At 34.2% G+C, this 20,802-nt stretch overlaps 2 protein-coding genes across 6 annotated transcripts; one reads left to right on the top strand and one right to left on the bottom strand.

The window, feature by feature from the left end:
* Positions 1 to 110: 110 nt before the first annotated feature.
* Positions 111 to 7,322, top strand: LOC129358711 (T-cell surface glycoprotein CD3 delta chain-like). Of its 5 annotated transcripts, XM_055027800.1 has the most exons (8): positions 111 to 264; positions 625 to 697; positions 1,026 to 1,087; positions 3,377 to 3,403; positions 3,527 to 3,703; positions 3,867 to 4,010; positions 4,917 to 4,981; positions 5,881 to 7,322. In XM_055027800.1, the coding sequence occupies exons 3-8, from the start codon at positions 1,051 to 1,053 to the stop codon at positions 5,932 to 5,934; spliced, it is 504 nt and encodes a 167-aa protein (XP_054883775.1). In that variant the 5' UTR covers positions 111 to 264; positions 625 to 697; positions 1,026 to 1,050; the 3' UTR covers positions 5,935 to 7,322. The 5 variants fall into 5 exon arrangements, with proteins under 5 accessions (XP_054883775.1, XP_054883778.1, XP_054883777.1 ...); XM_055027803.1 differs by lacking the exon at positions 111 to 264 and having other exon boundaries at positions 318 to 697; positions 3,380 to 3,403; positions 3,530 to 3,703; XM_055027802.1 differs by lacking the exon at positions 111 to 264 and having other exon boundaries at positions 318 to 697; positions 3,380 to 3,403.
* Positions 7,323 to 8,931: 1,609 nt separating this feature from the next.
* LOC129358861 (uncharacterized) lies at positions 8,932 to 18,112 on the bottom strand. The gene is made up of 8 exons (XM_055028086.1): positions 17,968 to 18,112; positions 17,544 to 17,741; positions 17,317 to 17,460; positions 17,139 to 17,213; positions 13,330 to 13,548; positions 13,102 to 13,245; positions 12,963 to 13,015; positions 8,932 to 9,855 (listed from the first exon to the last, which is right to left on the bottom strand). The coding sequence occupies exons 1-8, from the start codon at positions 18,029 to 18,031 to the stop codon at positions 9,778 to 9,780; spliced, it is 975 nt and encodes a 324-aa protein (XP_054884061.1). The 5' UTR covers positions 18,032 to 18,112; the 3' UTR covers positions 8,932 to 9,777.
* Positions 18,113 to 20,802: the final 2,690 nt, after the last annotated feature.

Genomic DNA, 20,802 nt, shown 5'->3' with positions numbered 1-20,802 from the left:
GTGTTAGCTCTTGGGTCACAGGTTGCTGTGGTTTCTTTTACAAAAAGGAAGCAGAATCATGTTGTGGGAGCGTACATTTGCTCTCTTTATGTGTCTGCTAGAGCTCCAGTTTTGAACAGGGAGGTAGACTGTCATTGATGAGGGAAACACTCGCAATATGCAGGGGATTTGAAATATTCATATAAACTGTGTGACTGTGTTAGATTCTTTGTTTCACCATATGTAGAGACTTATTGTTCCAAGTAACTGTGCTGCAATTAGCAAGTTAGTATCTTTTTTTGTTTAGTTTATCAAATTGTTAAGAAAATAATATTTATAATTGTGGAGGATAAAACAAGTACTTGCAAGACTTAGATTTATTATATCTCATAAATATAAGCCTCAAGTGGATTTTGGAATGAATTAGCAATTCCTTAATTATGATTTTATTCAAATAACAGCAACAACCAGGACAATCTGCTAAATAGTGCCAATATTACTTGCCACAAAACCTTTTCCAGTGTTTCATGAGCTGATTTTGACGGCAAATGCATGCAGAAATGATGGAGTGTTTCTGATAAAATCAACAAAGCCTGATGAAGCTGACAAACCAATCACAGTGACTTCCTTCTCCCTCTCAAACAGGCAAACGGAGACGTTCTGACTTAAGGCAGAAACTAAATCTTTCAGCAGAGACCCAGCACTTCATTAGATCAAGGTTAGTATTTTTGTTTCAATTTGTGTCAGAATTACATTTTATATTTATCTCATGTTTTGAGTACTTCTGTTAAAACTCCAAAAGTGTGTTGATTTATTACTTCTATTAATTTATCTTTGTCTAAACCCATCTAACTCTAAAGCAAACTAAGGCCTGGAACGGTGGATCAAATGAAATATTAATCTGACAGCAGCAGCAATAAGTTCTTAATTTTCTGCTAGTCGTTAAGTTAAGCAAAATAAAATGGTCGACGAGAGTCAGAAAATGGCAGCCTTCCAGGTTTCTGAAATGCGCTCGCTGATGCCTCTGTGTTTCCTTCTCTCTTTAGAAAAGCAGCCAGCAGGTACAACACAATGAAATATCAGCTGCTGCTTCTTTCTCTTCTGGCAGGTATGTTTTTCTTATTGTTTTTACTCTTAATGAACCAAAATAACACCTAACATTGTTGATTAGAGTAAGAAGTTGTGACCGCAATTTATCGCAGTCTTTATTGCAATCTGTCTCAAGTACTTCTTTCTGATCATCTAAAATCAGTAAGACACATTCGACCACACAGTTAACCTCAAAATTGTTAAAACCATAAAATATTTTTTCCTCAATCGAAAAGTTTGTCATTGATAGAAAATGAGGCAGCTATCTCTCAAAGGAAGAGAAAACTATGTATATAATGTTCTATGTAATGCTTTCTTGTTCTGCTTGTATACTTTATGTACATAATATTAATTATAATAGTCACCACTCTAACTCAGAAGGAGAAATAAGTCTTGAATTTGTCATAATTATAGTGGTTTTATATGCAAACTCAATGCAATTAATAAGTAATATTTTAGGACTCATATCATTCGATAAATAGTTATCACATTTGATAAAGTTTTTAAAAATCATATTACTCAAATAAACAACAGGAATGGTGTGTGGAAAAGATTGTGGATCAGCTTATTAACTCTTATAGCCAAATCAAAAACAAGCTATTTTGATCTATTCTTATTCCCTTTCATACCCTGTAGCCAATCAATTTCATATATCTGTGTACTTCTTCACAGACTCTGTCGCTAAGTACTGTCTTACAAGTGTGAAAAAATGTCCATAAAAATACTCACCTCTTAAATATAATGTTTATTTTTAAAAACTAATCATGAGGGTGCTGCACAGTGGCACAGTTGGTAACACTGTTGCCTTGCATCAAGAAGGTCCTGGGTTCGATTCCCGGCCCGGGGTCTTTCTGCATGGAGTTTGCATGTTCTCCCTGTGCATGCGTGGGTTCTCTCCGGGTTCTCCGGCTTCCTCCCACAGTCCAAAAAACATGACTGTTAGGTTTACTAGTCTTTCCAAATTCTCCCTAGGTATGAGTGTGTGTGTGTATGGTTGAACTGCTTGTCTCTGTGTTGCCCTGTGACAGACTGGTGACCTGTCCAGGGTGAACCCCGCCACTCAGTCAGAACGCAGCTGGAGATAGGCACCAGCACCTCCCAACCCCATTAGGGAGAAGGGTGATTAGAAAATGGATGGATGGATGAAAATAATTATGAGGACTTTTTATGACACCCTATTTTAATTGATTGTAGTCCTGACCCCAGTTGTAGCCAATTGACTCTAAAAATCCTGCCCAATTAAAATAGGTCTGAATAATTCTCCCTGCTGGCAGACTGCAGCCACAAAATTATGACTGCAGTCAGTTATGTTAAATTTTCTCAAATCACATGTTTTGACATTGGAAACTTTTCTACTGTACCTAATATTTTCCATCTTCAGAAGATTTCAGCTAATCAGTACAAACCTGGCTTTAATAATAATAACAAAATTCTCATCTACCTTCATGAACTACCTCTGCTTGCTGAGTTTATATGTATCGGGCATTTGGGAACCACACAAATGCCCCTTTCTCGCCTCCTAAAATTTAGAGTCTCTGGAACACTCAAGAATTCTTCTTTTATCCTTTACGCAAGTAATTTAATTTATAATTGCTAGCAATTTTTCAGGTCGTGTGAAGAAAATTCCTCACACCATAATAGTGCCACCGCCATACTTGAGCTGTAGTAGAAAAAGGACATTTTGTAACAGTACCCAAAAATGTAGTTGCATTAACAACAAAAATAATTTTTTGGTCTCATGTCACTGTTTTAGCTTGTTCTACCTGTTTAAGAATTTTAATGGATAATTGTTGTAAAAGATATTTGTATGTTTTTTTTTTTTTTTTATATCCTTGTACATAATGACTATTGTTTGATCAGTAAATCCCTTTTTTGTGTATTCTCTAACTGGATATAAATTTTAATTATGTGAGCAAACTTACAATAACATTTCGCTTGAGTATTTGTCTGATAAATATCTGTGTCAGATTAGTCTGGGGTGGTCATTTCTTTTTTAATACCATTAGTTGAGCTCCAATGGAAGGTATATTAAAAGCATGAGATGCATATGTACAATTTGTATACCTTGAAGTTTTTACTTAGTTTAGTTTAGAACTATTTTTTGCACTTTCAACAGCAAGGTCTTTATTACAACTATCTCTTTGTTGCCTAAAATATTTAAAATACAGGACCATAAAAAAGACCAGATTGCGTTTTTGTTTTTAGTGGAGATTTACATTCTTGTTGAGTTTTTTATTATTATTGTGATATGTAATTGGTCAGGTTCATTCAATATTTATTCATGTTTGTTTTCATCTTTGTCTTTCAGCAGTTAGCTTTGATCAGGCTACAGGAGGTAAGAACATAATTACGTGTAAAAATCCAAAATTATTTTAAAATCATGTGCATCTAAAAACATTTCTACAAATACTGATTGACCAAAGCTTGTGTTTAACTGAAAGTTTCTTCTGTTAAACAGCAGATAATGAGATAAAAGTTCAGGAGACTGCAGATGGAATCAAGCTGACTTGTAATGGCAATACTGAGGTTGAAGAAAAGGGCAAGAGTCAGCGAGAATTTATGTTGGATTACCGTGACGATAAATCTGGAGAATACAAGTGTAGTGAAAACTCAAAAATCTACGTAAAATTTCGGAGTAAGTTCTACATAAAGTGTTTCTCCCAAAGTTTTTTGTGGGATGAAAGTGATTTTATATATAAGAATGTGCAATTTTATATCCATATATAATTTACATTTTATCATGCTTGGAAAACCGGTGAAGATACCACTGTTTAAGAGATTACTTTGCTTATTTTCAGCGTGCGACAACTGTGTAGAACTTGATGTCTCCTCTATTGTGGGCCTGGCAGTAGGAGACGTTGTGGCTACTGTTGTGGTTGGAGTAGCTGTCTATCTCCTTGCTTCTCAAGCTCGGGCTGGTCAAGTTAAATCCACCAAGAAAAGTAAAACTCTACCTAAAAGTCTTTTATTTTCCATTTGTAGTACCATACACACATTACTGAAACAGGATACTGATCCAGTTTTTTTTTCTCTATCTTTTTTTCTCTGAGGGTCAAGGTTAACTGTTTTAACCTTGCACTTACTTGTGCAAGGTTAAAACAGTTAGGTTCTATTAATTCTTAATGAAACTGTCTTTGAGAAAAAGCATTCTTTAGTGGTACAAGATTCAGACTCTGTTACGTTATATACCAACGTAACAGCCCATTGCAAGCTCATTCCAACAACAGCTTGCAGGCTGATGTTGGAATGAGCAGGTGCTTTGGGTCATTTATACATGTCATTTACACCAATTTGCAGAGAATGACCCACAAACGTATTACTATAGCACAATAAGACTGAAAAAGCTTCAAGTCATATAAAAACATAAAGAACTAGTTTTTTTCTTCTTCTGGCATTTTGTCCTCTAGTCAATAAATTTTGGTTTCAGCACATTTTTATGCAACAGATGTTAATTAGATATGACACTTTCAGGACTTGCAATTGTGACTATTGGGCTAAACAGAAACTTTCTTTTTTGTTTACCTTTTTGAACACAAAATTGTTTTGACTGAAAAAAAAAGACATTTAAAATAGATGCTATAACAGCCATGTAGAAACAGAACACCACCATTTATGTAAGTTTAGCAGAAGTCAAACAGTTTAAGGTACAGTTAATTGTCACCCACCCCACAGAATCATAAAACTCATATTGTATGGATCACCTACTATAATATGTATCTGGGACACCAAGTAGTCACAGAATCCAGTGTCTGTTGAAATCAGCCTACCCGCTTGCATTAGAACTTTAAGTTTAATCAGATTAAAACTTCTTTGTAATGTTTGATCACTATTATAATTTTCCTCCTCAGGGTCTGACAAACAAAATCTGATTCATAATGAAGTGCCCAGTGCGCCCAGTGACCCCAGCTACCAGGTGAGTTTTTTCTTCATTTTTTACAGTATTTTTCAGGTGCTTTTGGTGCATTTCTCAAAACAATTAGTACAAAGTGCAAAACCGAGTTGATAACCTGCAAATGTTTGACACTTGCTAAAAATGGATAATACATTCCTGTAAAGTAAGTATTTGTGTCAATGAAAGTATTATCAATAAAATGAAAAGTCAGACACTATGTTTGTGAACAAGACTGGCAAATATCAACATTATGACATCTCATCTTTCATTTTCCAATGCAAAACTACCTGATCCTGGTAACAATACCTCATAACAATACCTGAGATTATTTGCATATCCATTTGAAATCTAGCATTATTGTATTTTGTTAACTGAGTACAAGACACTGAATTGATGCTTCACAATTCAGTTACGGCGTATACTCCAGGTAGTAACAGAAACAGTGAGATTGCAGATACAATCAGCCCAAACGAGTTCTTTCACAGGGGGTCTGTGCTCTCCTTTAAAGGTGGCACAAGTCAAAAATGTGTGATGTGAACTGCTGCTCCTCCTCTTTGAGAGCAGACTTTGGCATCTAGTTGGATGCCTCCACATTGTCTCTGTTTCTCCAGAGGAGCTGGCCTAAGCATCCAGTTATAGGGGACTATAGTTGGCTTTGACAGAGATAACATATGCACTTGAGAAAGTGCAAAATGAGTGTATGTAGACAATTAATGGATGTGCAAAAACATGCAATTTCTTTGAATGGACGACAAACTATTTCTGTGAACACAAATGACTAAATGCTGCAGCGGTTGAGCTAACAGCTATGAGAACTGCAATTCTGATTAGAGAAATGTCCCAAAGCGCTTGAAAAAAACCCTGTAATTATCTGCCTATCATTGCTACCCCTAAATTCACTGTGGCCATTACTGTTTCAGCCACTGAAGTACAAGAAAGGAAGAGATGAATATGATGTACTCAACAGAAAGTAGAATGGAGGTCTATGCTAACTCTCGACTTCAAGCAAACTTCTACTGGAGGAAACATCCAGCACTGCTTCCTGAGTCTCCATCAGGACAGTGTTTTACGTGTTGTACTGATGTAATTTGCTGTGTTTGGCATTGTCTTTAAAATGATTTCTATTTGTCATTTATGATGCTTTGAACATGGGTCTCTTTCTGGCCCCTTTGACGAACTCAGTATGTCAGCTAATGTAAAATATTTAGTTCCAAGTTGATTTTTGTTACTGATGAAAAACTTCTTAACCCTCTCCAGACAGGTGCAGATTTGCAATAAATTATCCAGTCTTTTCAAGTAATTAGAGCTTGAGAGGGTTAAGTTACATTCATGTTTCAAAAATAAAAAAGTTGGTGAATAGTAACATTTGAAATTAGGTAAATATTTCTTGCTGGTCAAATAAAGTGTACTATTATTGCTTTGTTTTAAACATACTTCAGTTGTTTATTATTAGACTGCAAGTTTTAAACAGGCTTATTTAAATTACATTATCTATTCTTGTTTTATTGCTTGTTTTATAATGCTTTGTCTTTTCATTTTGGTTTCCTCATGAAAGATCAACAAAAATAATAAATGATTGTGGAAGGAAAATTACAAATAAAAAAATGTGTATTTGTTTTCAGCCTTGTTGAGTCCGTACTTTGTAAAATTATCTTATCCTGGGGTTTTAGCTGCAAGTGTATTTTGGTATGTCTCCACCAGCCAGAAACTAAATCATTTGCTCAAGTTTTGTCAGATTCGATATGAACCACCTGTGGATTTTAGCACTGACCTTTATTTACTTCTATCCTTCTTTATATAAACTCTGAGCTGCTTTAAGGGCCACAACCATGTTTCATTGTAGGGATGGTCAGGGTGATGTGCAGGATTAGTTTTCTGTAAAACTTTGTGTTTTGCATGTGGAACACAAAGTTCAGTTTTGACCTTGTCATCAGGGGGATTTTCTTTTCCATTTTCCATAACAGTTCCTGTGATAGATGACAGTTCTTACATATTTGTATAGATCATTGTAGCTTTTTCAATTAATGCTATTCTCTCACTGCTTATCAGTTTAGGTGGTTTGTCATGTTGTGGAAGGTTTACTGACGGGCTGAAATCATCCAGTTCTTGTATGATGGACTGAAAATATTCTTAAAATTGTCAAAGCTTTTTTTTTTTTTAATTGAGACTTTTCCAAAACATTATCCCTGATCCGTCTGCTTCCAAATCCCCCTCACCCCATCCCCCAATAAGGACATTTTTTTCATTGTAAATTGAAGAAACAAACTGCAAATTGTTGAATCTATTCCTTTTATCTACATATATGGTGTATTAAACCATATAGTGTTTCAAACTATGAACATTTTGGTGTTGTTTTTCTTAAATGTTCACTGTGTTCTCATGAAGATTCTTGTAATTTATAATAATTTTCTTCTAACTTTGATTAACTGTGGAAAAAATGGTGAGTCACAACCGATCTTTCCTTTTGAACATGTTTGAACCCAAACAATAAAGACTCTTAATGGAGTTATGTTCAAATTGATGCTAATTGAATTGTTCAAACTTCTAAATGCTTTCCAGCATTGTTCAGTGTGTTTTAAAGTTTACATTTTTAAGATACCATGATCACAAAACAATTAGAGAATTACTACTTGTATATTTTAAATAACTTTAAGACATATGATTCAGTGCCAGAACAGGTGCACCATGTACATTTGGTTATAGTCCTCAACTTACTTTTCAACAGTTTGAATCCTGTGCTATCTATTACATGTCTTCCCCTTCTTCCTGTTTCACTACTGATGAATAAAAGTAACTAGACCCACAAAAACATTTTTATGAAAAAAGATTAATGGCATCTGATCAGAAAGCCTTGTTTAGGTTTTGGGTTTACATTTAGAGAAATAAGGGAGATATACAACATGTATTAATATAAGAACAATAGTAAATGCTAATAAGCAGACTGTACTACCACAGCAAGGACAGGAAACTGAGGAGAGGGCTTTACCAACTAGCTGATTTCAGAAGAAGCTTCTGAAAAAGATAAATTAACGTCATTATAGGTTTAGTTCAGTAGTCTGGAACTCCTGAAGGAGGAAAATCATCAGGATAAAATGAGGAGGATAAAATAAAGCATGTCAGCTTCCAGCCTGGTAACAAATGCATCTTTTTTTTCTTTACATTTAACCGGAAGTGAGAGAAGGCTTCATACAGCTGAGCTGAGTAAACCAAACCCTGATCATCCCCCACACGCACTCATACCGAACCAACTTCTACCTGAAAGCATGCACACAAACACACACACACCCCCCCCCCCCCCCCCCCCCCCCCCCCCCCACACACACACACACACTTGCACGCACACACACACACACTCATATACTTTGAACACGAGAATCTTCACTGGTGCACGGATGTTCTGTGACACAGGCAGATGAGCAGATGTAGGTCTGTGTGTGGGAGCGGTTTGACTTGACACCATGTCACAGAGTAAACCATCGTTTAGATTTCTACATTGTCACACAAAAAGCAGCAGATGTAAATGAAGATAACTGAGCAGTAAGAGGTGGAGTGTTTCCACAAAGCAATACAAAATGAGCTGCTTTACAATAAATGTAGTGATCAATAAAAATCTACATTTCAGAGAACTATTGCATCACATTTCATGCTTTCATTTCCATTTAGTATAACTGCTCTCTGTCACTGCTGGGAAGAACAAACAGAAAACATCATGTGACACAACCTTTCCATCCTATCTCTGATAATGTGAAATATACAGAGACTTGTTGAATGTTTCCATTCCGTCTGTCTTACATGCGACATGAAGAGAAACGAAGAGACACTGGTGGTTATTGTGTTCTTTAGGTGGTGTACTGCGGATATGACATGCGGATTTGAATCCGCCTCATGAATCACACGGTTTATCTGTTGAGCCACTGCAGTATCATTTCTAACCGTACACAGAAAGAAAACTGAGAAGAGGTTTAGCCATGTTTATTTCAATTAGAGACACTTAATACAGAGAAAAAAAAGAAAAAGAAAAAAGAGAATGAAATAAAACAGCTGACAAAATTTGCTGCTTGTGTAATATAAACATTAGTAAAAGCACAAATACAGTTAGAAAAAACAATACAGCAAATAACTGTTTGAGTTTGATCATACATGTTATTAAAGCTAATAAAAAGTTTGAATATTCAAAGCATAATATGTATAATATAGAGCGGCAAGATGCCCTTAATTGGTAACAATGAAGGTTCTAATTAGTGGTAAAAATTAAACCAGTTCACCTTCGTACTTTCTAAAGTTTACATACAATATATGAACTTTCTGTTCTTTGCTAGTTTGAAACATATTTTACATTTATCTCGAGCTGTTTTTGTCTTTGTAAATTTCCTTGAGACATGAGTTGTGCCATGTAAATAAACCGAATGTAAATTAATAGAAAAAATCCCTGATAAAACTCCCAGATACATAGAACTAAAGATGTACTTTTTAAAATCATTACTGTATAACATATTAACTTAGTTTTTAACCCACCTGCCATAAATTATTCTTTCACTTATACTGTATAAACTGTTTTAATAAACAAGTAGAATGAAATGGTTTGTGTCAACTACCAACAATGTTTATTGCTTTTGTTTTAATGTTTTAAGGTCGCGTTTGTTTTGAAACCATAAAAAATGATTTCAAGCTGGCGTAATATACAAGGACTCCACATTTCTGCTTTTCAGTATGACGCTATACTTTTGATAAATTTGGAATTTGAAATAAAGCAAAATTAAAATCTGTGAGGATGTATGTAAGGAGTTTTAGAATTATAGAGGAGATGCGAGACGTCTCTATCCAGTCCTGTGCACCATACCACTGTTCACAACAGTAGAGTAGGTGTCCTGTGATCGAGTGTTTGGGTTGAGTGTCTGTAAAAAAACAGAAAACATTTTGTAACATGGTTTGATCACAGTAATTTTCAAAATAAATGTATTAATCTGACGGAGACGATGTACAACAAAAACATTAATGAAAGATGCTAAAATGTGTGCTTTCAAATTATGGCAGAAAAATTCCCCCATAAACTAGCACTTTGGTCTGCGCTTAGCGAGAATTGAATCGAACGGAATAGCGCAGGAAGGCAATGGTACTGTGCACCAGATTTAGCTTAAAATAGCTTCTTTCTGCTATCCCTGAGCACGTAAGTTAATAAAATCAATCTAAAATCATACAACATACATTCAATTATCACACACACCCTATTAACAATCACTGTCCAAGTCGTAAAATTATCACAATAAAGACGGTGCTAAATTGTGTAATTACAGTTTTATTTTCAGTTCTGGCTCTGCTAGTTTTCTAATAGCACTTTCCTAACATGAGAAAAGTCCTCAGGTCAGCAGAGAGTTTTAAACTTTTTTGGAGTTTATTCAATTCTTAAATGCCTTGGATTAAGAAGGTTGTGTGTGCAGATTCTGAAAAACACTTGGGTTTCAGTGGTGGAGCAGTAATCATAATTTGAAAACAAGCCTCCCATTAGAATGCGTAATTAAATTGTTAAAGTTTTATATCTTACTAAGATTTTACAGTGATGGTATCTCAGTGACTTTTTATCTACCGCTTTTATGGCTTGGTTGTACAAAGATTTTAGAGGTTTTATTGTTATCTCATTTTGTTCTGAAGAACTCAAAATACAGTAATTAATTACAGTAACAAGATCTCACCATTCAAGATCTCACAATATTTCTTGTTGAGATAAATTCCATCTCAAAAGCACTTGCCAGTGATAGTCACTATGGCTTTGAATGAAGAAGTTTGAATGGAAGATATGCAAACTAATATTTAAATCATTTGTATGGCTGCATGTTGGATTTCCAGTTGGAATCATAAATGCAACAATGACAAACAAGACATGGATAATATGTTAGTATTCCAGCTGTTTTCAATGCAAAAGGAGGCAGAAAGCATCACCATAACAAACGCTGGATAAACGCCTAATGGTATGTTAAGCTATGGAACAATCACACTCCACTCTGTCAATAACAACTGGGAAATCTCATACAGCAGACCATTCATAGTGTGAAAACTGTCCTGAGGTTTGAAGAAAAGAAAACAAATCAAAACATGAAAAATCAGATGGTTGAATTTGAGGCAAAAATGGAGATTATTTTAAAGCAAAATTTGGTCTTGGACGTTGTCTTTAAAGTAATATAAAAATCTCTTTCCGTCTTGTTTTCATAAAATCTTTTTCATGCCTCATCTCGTGAGTTTTAGGTTTTGTTACACCCCAAGTAATTAATCTAAGAAACAGCTTCCTAATATACTTTTGCAGTGAACATTGTAATTCAGTGTATTTCAAATGCACCTAAATCAAACTATATTTTAAAGTACAAAAAATATATATATCAATACGATTTTTGAACATAAATGTTGGATTCAAAATAAACCCTATATTCTTTGACAATGTTGTACATATATGGGAGGGACAGACTTCTGTTTTCTAGTTATTGTGAAATACATTGCCACTGTTTTATTTACATCTCCGTGACACTAGACAGAGTTACAGAGATAGAGATAGTATTCTATCCCATATTTATAGAAGAGAAGCAGTAATTTTTTTGCTCTGACAGGCAGATTGTGATTGCTTAGTTTCTTCTGTACCACCAAGCAGCTGACTGTATCAAATGCCTTGTGTGTCCAAAATCACACATCTACAACCTTTATCTGGCTATGTGTTTCCATTTTCCTATTTCCAGACTACAGTGGAAGACAGCAGCTTCTAGTTACATTGGTAAACTTGCTTGGAACGTATTTATGTTTTAAATGTGAATCATTTCTAAAATATGTAATATGAAGCCAAACCATTCATCTTAGCCATTTAACACTACATTCAACAGATAATCCAGTTGTGACGAGTTAAATCAAATAAACTTTTCTGATGTTGGAACTGAAGCCCATGCCGTACATAAGATACATTTTGAAGTAGTTGAGTGAGCAAGTGATAAATCTTACAATAGGAGTATGTGGGACCCAAATCAGAACTGTGTTTGGGGGCCCAAGCAGAGTTTAGACCAAAACGCTCTCCAGCATTATTTATATTTCTTTTAAATTTGCCGTTCTCAATTGCTTGCCCAGCTTACATTTAACACAACATTTTTAGTTAACTAGTGAGTTTGAAATAAATTCCATATATTCACTGGATGATAGAATCTAATGAGTTACTTGATATTATTAATCAAATAAACACTTGTATGAAGGCTGTAGTTAAAAGTCATATGTACATTCTGATGTAAGTAGATTTGTTTGATTGAACTTGGCTGCATTTATAATGTTTTATAATATGTTGTCTTTGTCAGAAGTCAAGTACTCTCAGGTAATAGTAATAGTGATTTTTGCAGTTTGGCGTGTTTTATACTTTGGGCCAGCTGTGCTCGTATAACAATGATCTGGTTTCTAATTGAGCATGTAAGAATTGACGACAGTCTTTTGATTGTACAGGAGTCTTGCAGTCTTGTGTGTGGTTTGCTGTTAAATGACCAGCTGATGCAAAATTGATGCCATATTAAGGTGCTTTACTAGAATCTTTCAAAAATGAGTTTGTGGCTTGGACAGTTTCTGATAGTACAATAATCCACATTTTTTGTGTAGGATCTGAGTATAGATTTGATTGATTTGTCTGCTAAGAACATATAAATACTTTACATCATCTTAAATAACAAAGAACACTCATATATGCATTAATTTGGAAAGAATTTTTTTTCTCCTATTTTCTGTCTTTTGGATCAGATAAACATTTCCCTCCTGAAGTGACCACCATGTTAGGGACTCTGTGATGAACAAAATGTTATTTTCTTTTTGTCAAACTGATGACAAAAATGTTTCACAAGATTGAATCATCTTATTTGGATATGGTTGTTTAATTTATAATATTTATAATAAAATATCACTGCATGTACAATTTAAAGTCAAGCGCTATAATAAAATTAGTGTAACATAATAAGAAATTATTAAGCGAAATGTTTTTGACAATACTTACCTCATACTCAGCAGATGGACCATGTGGAGCCCGGTGACCAGCTCTTGGAGTCGCTGGAGGACATAAAGAGATTCAATGAAATCATTTTTAATTTTTCTACTTTAATAAAGAGACATGCATTACACAAGCAGAGCCTTACGTTTAGTAGAGGGGGTTTGTCCATCTGAGCTTTTCTTCTTGTAGCACTTGTAGATTATCATCATCACAACAACGGTCCCAATTACATCCACAACAATGATTGTCAGAAAGAACTTTGGATCCAGTTCAAAGCATTTATCACAGGCTGATGGAGAAAAAGTAGCAATGGCTCATGAGTTAGTCCTTTAATTAACACAGGTGGCAAAAATGAAAAGATGTTTTTACTTACCTTTTCCTTTGACATAGAAATAATAATTAACTTTTTCATTTTTATTTATCGTGTATTGGCATCTGTATTGGACTTGGCGTTCATATGTGAATGTAAATGAGACATTGTTTGGAGATTGTTTGGATTCTTCAGGTTTATCCAGGTTTCCCTTGAACCAGGTTACATCTTCATTTCCAGGACAGGTTAGTGTGACTTTCTTTCTCCAGAATGTTGCTCCTCCTTTAAGCAGTTGTACAGTTATAAAGTTACTTACTTTTGCATATGTTTTAGTTTACAACCTTATAATAGACGAAAGCTTTTATCCTCTTAGTACTTCTCACACAGAACCAGAAAGTTATCACAGCTGAAGTAGGCTCTCATACAAATATTTACACGTCAGATTTTTTCTGTTTCTTTAAATGATCATTTTATAGAACTGTACTCAAAAGAGTTCCAATCAAAACCTTATAATTGAAAAAAAAAAAAACAATATTATCAGATTCTGTCAATAAATAGTAAATTTGTAAGCACAGGGTTTTAAGCAGCCAAGAACATTAACACAGGAAATGGAGTTGATGCTAACAAATAGTATGTCAAGAGACAATATCTGCTTTAGTCTTCAGTTGAAAGAGATTGAAATGCTCCAACAGTGTAAACCAACATCAGATAAAATTGTGCCATATTTACCTGTTTCAGCCTTCACGGAGGTCGCAAACATGAAGATGACAATGAACACAGCCTGAACAGCCATCCTAAATAATTCTTATTGTCTGATTTTGAATGTTTTTTAGGTTTAGATGGAATTGGTAAAACTCCCTAAAAAGATATGTTTCATATGAAACTGTCTTTTCAGAAAGCCTGAACAATTCAAAATGGAGCTGATGGTTCTCTCCCTAACACTGTCTCTAGTGAAGATCCACTCTCACACATACACACTCATGCACACAGGAAGTGTTTCCTTTTTTTCAAGATGAATTCACAAACCGTAAAACAAAGTCTACCTGATGTACTGTGTGCAGAGAAAAACTCATGTTTTGTTGTAGTCCATTTCCTGTAAAATAATTGCACTAAGTTTATCATATATGTCAGAAACATATGAATATAAGAAATTCCTTTATGTTAAAATCTTGTGTTGTTAAATCGTCTCTTCCTGTTCTTAAGTGTGCCATCTATTGATATAATTTTGTTTGCTCCTTTGTACCATTTGTTTGAGTCGTCGAGTTGTTTTCTTGTTGCTACACCTCAAGTCTGCTGCATTATGTTTATCTGGAAATCATGTTCAGCCAGAAGATTTTTCAAAGTTAAAATATTTACATGTTTTTTTCATTTTATCAACCTCACTCTAGATAAGCAGACTATTTAGAGGCATATCTCACCCACTAAGTGGCTAACTTCAAATCCTCTACCTAAAATGCAACAAACAGATGTATTTTACCAATGTTTTTCTGTTTGTTTGTTTGTTTGTTTTTTTCCATTTTTCTGAATAAAATAAATTTCAAATATACTCCTATTGCCTTTGCAAAAAATAAAACATTAGAAAATATAATTTATATAATATATAAAATTGGCAGTTAAGTTTTTGGAAGAGTTTGTGCAAGTTAGTGTGCAGCTGTAATCTCCAAATCCTCATAAAATATATAAATAAAGCTTATCGGTGTATCCTTTAATTCACGTCTGCCACCTAGTGGTTTAACTCAACAAAAATACTTCCGTCTTTCAATAAAAAACAAATAATTCTTTATTTCTAAGAGACAAAAGCAGAATAACCAACTTCATACAGAAAAACGGAAAAGTAGATAAAGACTGATATTACAGTAAATATGCTAATTTATTACTTTTACATAGAATTCAAGCAGTGATATCGTCAAGCTATAAAAGGATATGTAAAAATCTACAGTTGTTACATGGCTATAAAGTAAAAAATATACTGAGTTGCAATTCAAAGTCAAAATAAAAAGGAAAATAATATTTCAATCAAACAGTTTAAACATCATCCTAAATAAAAGAAAGTAATTTTCTTTGAAGGATTCCTCTGTACCACGCTTACAGCTTTTGTTTCACAGCATTGAAAAGAAGATGTCTGCAAAATGACTCTTCTATCTGATTTGTCTATTGCATCCCACTAAATCATTTTTGATTAGTTCAAGTTTGCCTTCAGAACACACATTCCATCATTTATCAGAAATAGATCTCATAATTTTACACTAATAATAATAGTTTTATTAGCTCTGAAATGAACAGATTCCAAAATTATCCTAGGAGTCTTACATCTTATTTCTTCATCTTTGGATAATTATTTTATTCGAATAATTTTATGTTTGGTCCTATTTTTGTGAGTAACAGGTTTGACCAACTGTACATTAAGGAGCTGTATTTTATTTGTTTTTTGTTGTTCACAGGGATTACAGGAAACATCTTTTTAAAATTTCCCCAAATTTTTTTTTTACATAAATAAATGTCTTCTGCATATGAAATAACATTGCAGTACATGAAAATATAAAAATAATCCAAGGTTGAGAGTGGAGCTCTTCATTATAAACATTTTTAAGGGGTTTCTCAATAACTAATTATGTGTGCCATTACCCTGACACTATAAAATACTATCTTACTCTCAATGAATGTTTTTTTAGTTTAATAAAAACAAAATAAAACATAAACATACTGAAAACTAACTACAGAAATACATATGATAAATTGCATATTCATGAAGAAATTGTATATTTTTACTTTCAGTCCTGCTTTTGAAAATTCCACCACTCATTTGCGGCACAATTTTTGAACAGCTGCAATTTAACATTAGAACAAACAAATAATTGCTAATCATTATAAACTAATTTTACAAAGTTCAGTTTTAATGAAGTTACAAGGTCTGGTAATTTCATCAGTTTATAAATGTTTGCCTTCTTCTGACCTTCCTGATGATGGACGTCTACCCCATTCTGTGCACCACAGTGGAGTAAGTTTCCGATTGAGTGTTGGGGTTCAGTGACTGCCGAGACATAATCCAAAACCAAAAGTTTTAAAATGGATCTCTTGCAATGTGCAAATAAAACAATAAATTACAGTTAAAAACAAACAAGAAATAGATGATTAAAATGAAGTAATTAACTGTTCACAAATCACCCAATACAGAAATGGAAACTTGAATAGAACAAACAAACACACATACTCAGACCAAACCGGATTTTTATAATGTGCTCAATAATAAATTATTGAAGGGTTAAAGGCATTTTTAATAATGGCTTCTCACAAAAAGACTGACATTGTTATGCTGCAACTAAGTATTATTTGTTTCATATATCATAGTTTAATTCAAAACAAGTTGGTGTTAATAGAAATAATTGCTTCTGCATGTAAAATCTTTGAGCTTGGTGCTGACTCAGCTCATTTATCATACATTTTCCATTTTATTAATAATTTGCTTTCTTCTAAATGGAAGGATTTTCCTAATAAGCACACTTTGCATAATCCTGTTTTTTTTCAAAACAAAAAACTATGCCTTTAAGAAAACGGTTCAGCTAAATAAATGGTTCTTTTGATTGTATATGTAACTTTAAATTACATCTGCAATAAGTAAGAGAGTTAATGAAAATTCTCTCATCCATCATCCACCACCGGACAACAAAGTGTATTTCTCACAACATGATATAACAATAACAACCCTTTTGATGCTGTGGGCGCAATGAAAATATATACAAAAATATATAATTTTTTTCTTATCCAAAAAAAGCTTTAGATTGGAGGAGAGGATTTGATTAGACCACAACATATTACTACAACGATGCTTCTTTTAGTTCAACAAGAAGAGAAAAATTCCAGACAAAACAGACTTTTTGTAATACGGTTCCTGACAATACCCACCTCATAGGCAGAAGATTGGTCCGCTTGAGGCCGGGTTCTACGTGCTTAAAGAAATAAAGACAATAAATATGAATTAATTCCAAGGATTTTATGAGTACTTGGGCTCAAGGGCCAGAAATTGGGATAAGATCTTAAGTTCATTCCTACTTCTTGGGGGTTGAAGCGGCGCATTTGGATGTTTCCTCTTGGTGCAAACGTAGATTATCCTCATCACCACTGCAGTCCCGATCACATCCACGAGAATCACCAGCATGAACAGGAGTCCATCCACCTCAAAGCAGTTATCACAGGCTGGAGAAGAAAAGTTACCCGTCAAATAACAGTTAGGTCTGTATGAGCATAAAAGCCTTAAAATTAAATCTGGTTTTACTCACCCTTCCCTTTTACGAAGAAGTCGTACTTTATCTTCTCCTCTTCATTATCATATTCACAATAATATTGGGCCTGGCCTTTGTAGTTGAATTCATAAGTTACACCAGGTTCTAAAAGAGTTTTAGCGTCCATTTTATTGATCCATGTTCCGTTTTGTGGACAGGTCAGAGTAACTTTGTTTCTCCAGAATGAGACTCCTCCTTCAACCACAAACACAATTAATCAATAACTCTGTAGTTATTTAAGTCCATAATGTTTACATCTATTTCTGTTAAAACTGCGATCGATCAAAAACGCTAAAGGATTTGCATGTGGCAAAAAGTATATTTAGAGCTGAAATATATATTTGTTCAACCTCCAGACAAATAAATGAAAATATTTCAACTTCATAGTAAAAATATGGTTGCAGGATTGGTGGGTGCTTACCTTTTTGAGATTCCACTGTGGCTAAAAACATGAAAAGGACAACGAACATGACCTGAATACCCATTCTGAGTGTTTCTTTATCCGTCTGGAGTTTGGCTCAAATCTGTGAAGTCTGAATTAAACTCAGCAGTCTGGTTAATGACACACTGAGACTCTCTCTCTCTCTCTCTGTGTGTGCTTTCTCGCTTGTGCGCACTTATAGATTCACAAAAGACACACACATTTAGCCCTACAGGAAGTGTGAAGTTTTTCAAGAGGATTTTATTGTTCATTGATGTCAAACTGAAGCGAAGCTTGTAGAAAAAAGCTTTTTGAATCCTGACTTATTACAAATCAAAAAATCTGGAGAAGAAGGAGAAATAAAAAAGTAACAGAAGTAGGCAAATAATACAGTGGAACCTGTAGATGTGATCAAATAGGCAATTTAAATATGGAAACAAGTTTCCCTAGAAAAAAAAAAATCAAGGTTCTATCCATCACAATTAGAAAGAAATGCTCACTATTTTCTACAGCAACTGTGCTAGAAGTATTGTAATGAAAAAATAAATAAAAAAGTAAGAGAGCAAGAGTTCTTCCTGTTTAGCATGATGGAGACAACTGATGGATTAGATTATTAGAAGAGTTTATTTTATTTTATCTTTCATTATGACTAAAGAGAGAACACTATTTGGTGTTTTCTCTTAATATAATCACCTTCGGGAATTATGTTCTGGGTCCTTAAACCAACGCAGCATCAAATTTTATGGTTCAAGTTAGAATTTTTAGCAGCACTGGCTTTATATTACTCCACTGTGATCTATTGGGTCACTGTCTCCAATGCTCGTCTCGAAACTTTAAATGTTCATTGTGCCCAAACGTTAATGTTGCCCAACTGAATACTATTCTGGTTATTTATAAAGCACTTCAAAATTATTGTCATATCAAGGAACTATACAAGAAAAACCCGATCAATTTCATTTATAAAGAAATTATATGATTATAAAGAAAAATACCATAATTTCATACCAATTTGACTGATCAGATTAATGTCCCAGTTCAGTCTAGCATATTTTATAATGACAATTTGGTCAGCCGGAGTCTATTTGAAGAAGGCCACACTGGGTCGACTTTGCAGTGATCTACTACAATGAGCAAGCATGTGGTGACAGTAGAAACAACAATATTTAGTATTTTCTTATTGAAGGATTTTGGAAAGAGAAGCTTGTATATGTGTGATATAAAAGAAAAGTTCTTCTGTTTTGTTGCGTGCTGTTAGGTTCACAAAACAAGATCAATGTATTTCTGTGCAATATACATACCTTAAATATAAGGAGTCATTGGTGATTTAAATATTATGAATACTTTAACAGTATTCATAACTGTCAAATAGAGAGAATATCCTAGGTTTAATGTCAATTATTTTATCAGTGCATGATGCATCGATAAGCTCCTGTATAGGAGAGCAGACAGCAGGTAACAAATAAATTGGCACCAGTGTTCTTCCCTCAGGCTGAGAAATAGAAAAGCTAAATGTTTAGCAAATGTATCTGTCAGAGTTTAGTAGGTTCTGCTTTCTGTGTCTCATTTTTTTGTGATGTCACTTACAGTAAATTTCTCCCTGGTTAGTGAGCCTAGTCTTTGTCTTAGTTTGTTTATTGCTTTGGGTTTTGATAACAATCATTTTGGTTTTGTCTTTAATAGCTCTTGTCACATTTCCTGTTTCTGCTCTCTGGTCTGTTTCCGTTCTCTTTGCTTTCTGCCCTCACCCAGCCTGCGAATAATTACAAAAGCTTTCATGCATCTTGACATTTACTTTCGTAGCTAATTTTAGTTTTAGGCATTCAGTTGCTCCTCTGTCTGCACTGCCTTGTGTATTCTTCTTTACTTTCTTGCTGCTACGCCTCTATTGTATTGTGTTCGGCTAACTTCATTTCGCTGGAGCAATCCAGCTGTTGTTTCCTCCTCCTCAAAAATTACTTTATATTACCCACTACTTTCCATTCCAAGAAAAGATATAAAAACATTTGCTATTAATTTTTAATTGTCAAAAATGCAATATGTGTTATATTACTGGGTATTAAACAGGTAAAACACCAATTTAATCAGGGAATAGTACAAATGCACTAATGTACACTTTGACATAATGTTTTTATCATAACTAAAGAGAAATAAATAGAACTGACTATTTATGTTACAGTGAAATACATTTTGCTACGTAAATCTGACTCTTTGCTATTAAAGGTGCTGTAAATAGACTAGTGTAACATTTGTGACATAGATCTATGTTATGGTTCACAGTCTGACCCAGTATACATGAGATCACACCTGAAATCCAACCCTGTTGTCCACATTTGACCAGGCAGCTAGCAAAATAACCCACATCAGTTTTTGATCTTGCAGCTTTTAGACATAAGCTATATGATCATTTTAAGAGTTTATGTAGAATTTAGTAACCACTGTATGCTTGAGGTTACTGTTCATTTAGAAGACAACTTTTTTCTAAGTTTTAACTCCCTGATTGATGTCTTTGGATATTGCTTCATAATGTCCTTTCATCAATGTGCCATCTATTCTAGAAAGTTCACCAGTTCTTCTGGCAGCAAAACAAAATGAGGCCACCTCCATACTTCACAGCTGACATGGTCTTCCCAGGTCTACAAGTGTTCCCCTTTTTTATTCAAATGTGATGATGGTCGTTATAGCTTTTTGTGTTTTTTTTTTTTTTTTTATTAATGGCTTTCAGCTCATGTCTGTTCAAGGCACATTTTACTGTGACAATGACCCTTGAAAGCAGCATCTTTACAAGGTCTTTGGCTTTTGTTCTGGGGTCTATCTGTACATTTTGGAAACAAAAAG

The sequence above is a fragment of the Poeciliopsis prolifica genome, unplaced genomic scaffold, assembly GCF_027474105.1.
Source record: "Poeciliopsis prolifica strain line A6 unplaced genomic scaffold, Auburn_PproV2 SCAFFOLD004, whole genome shotgun sequence".
Taxonomy (NCBI): Eukaryota; Metazoa; Chordata; class Actinopteri; order Cyprinodontiformes; family Poeciliidae; genus Poeciliopsis; species Poeciliopsis prolifica.
The sequence above is the reverse complement of the archived record's forward strand: the minus strand, read 5'-3'. Positions and strand labels throughout refer to the sequence as shown.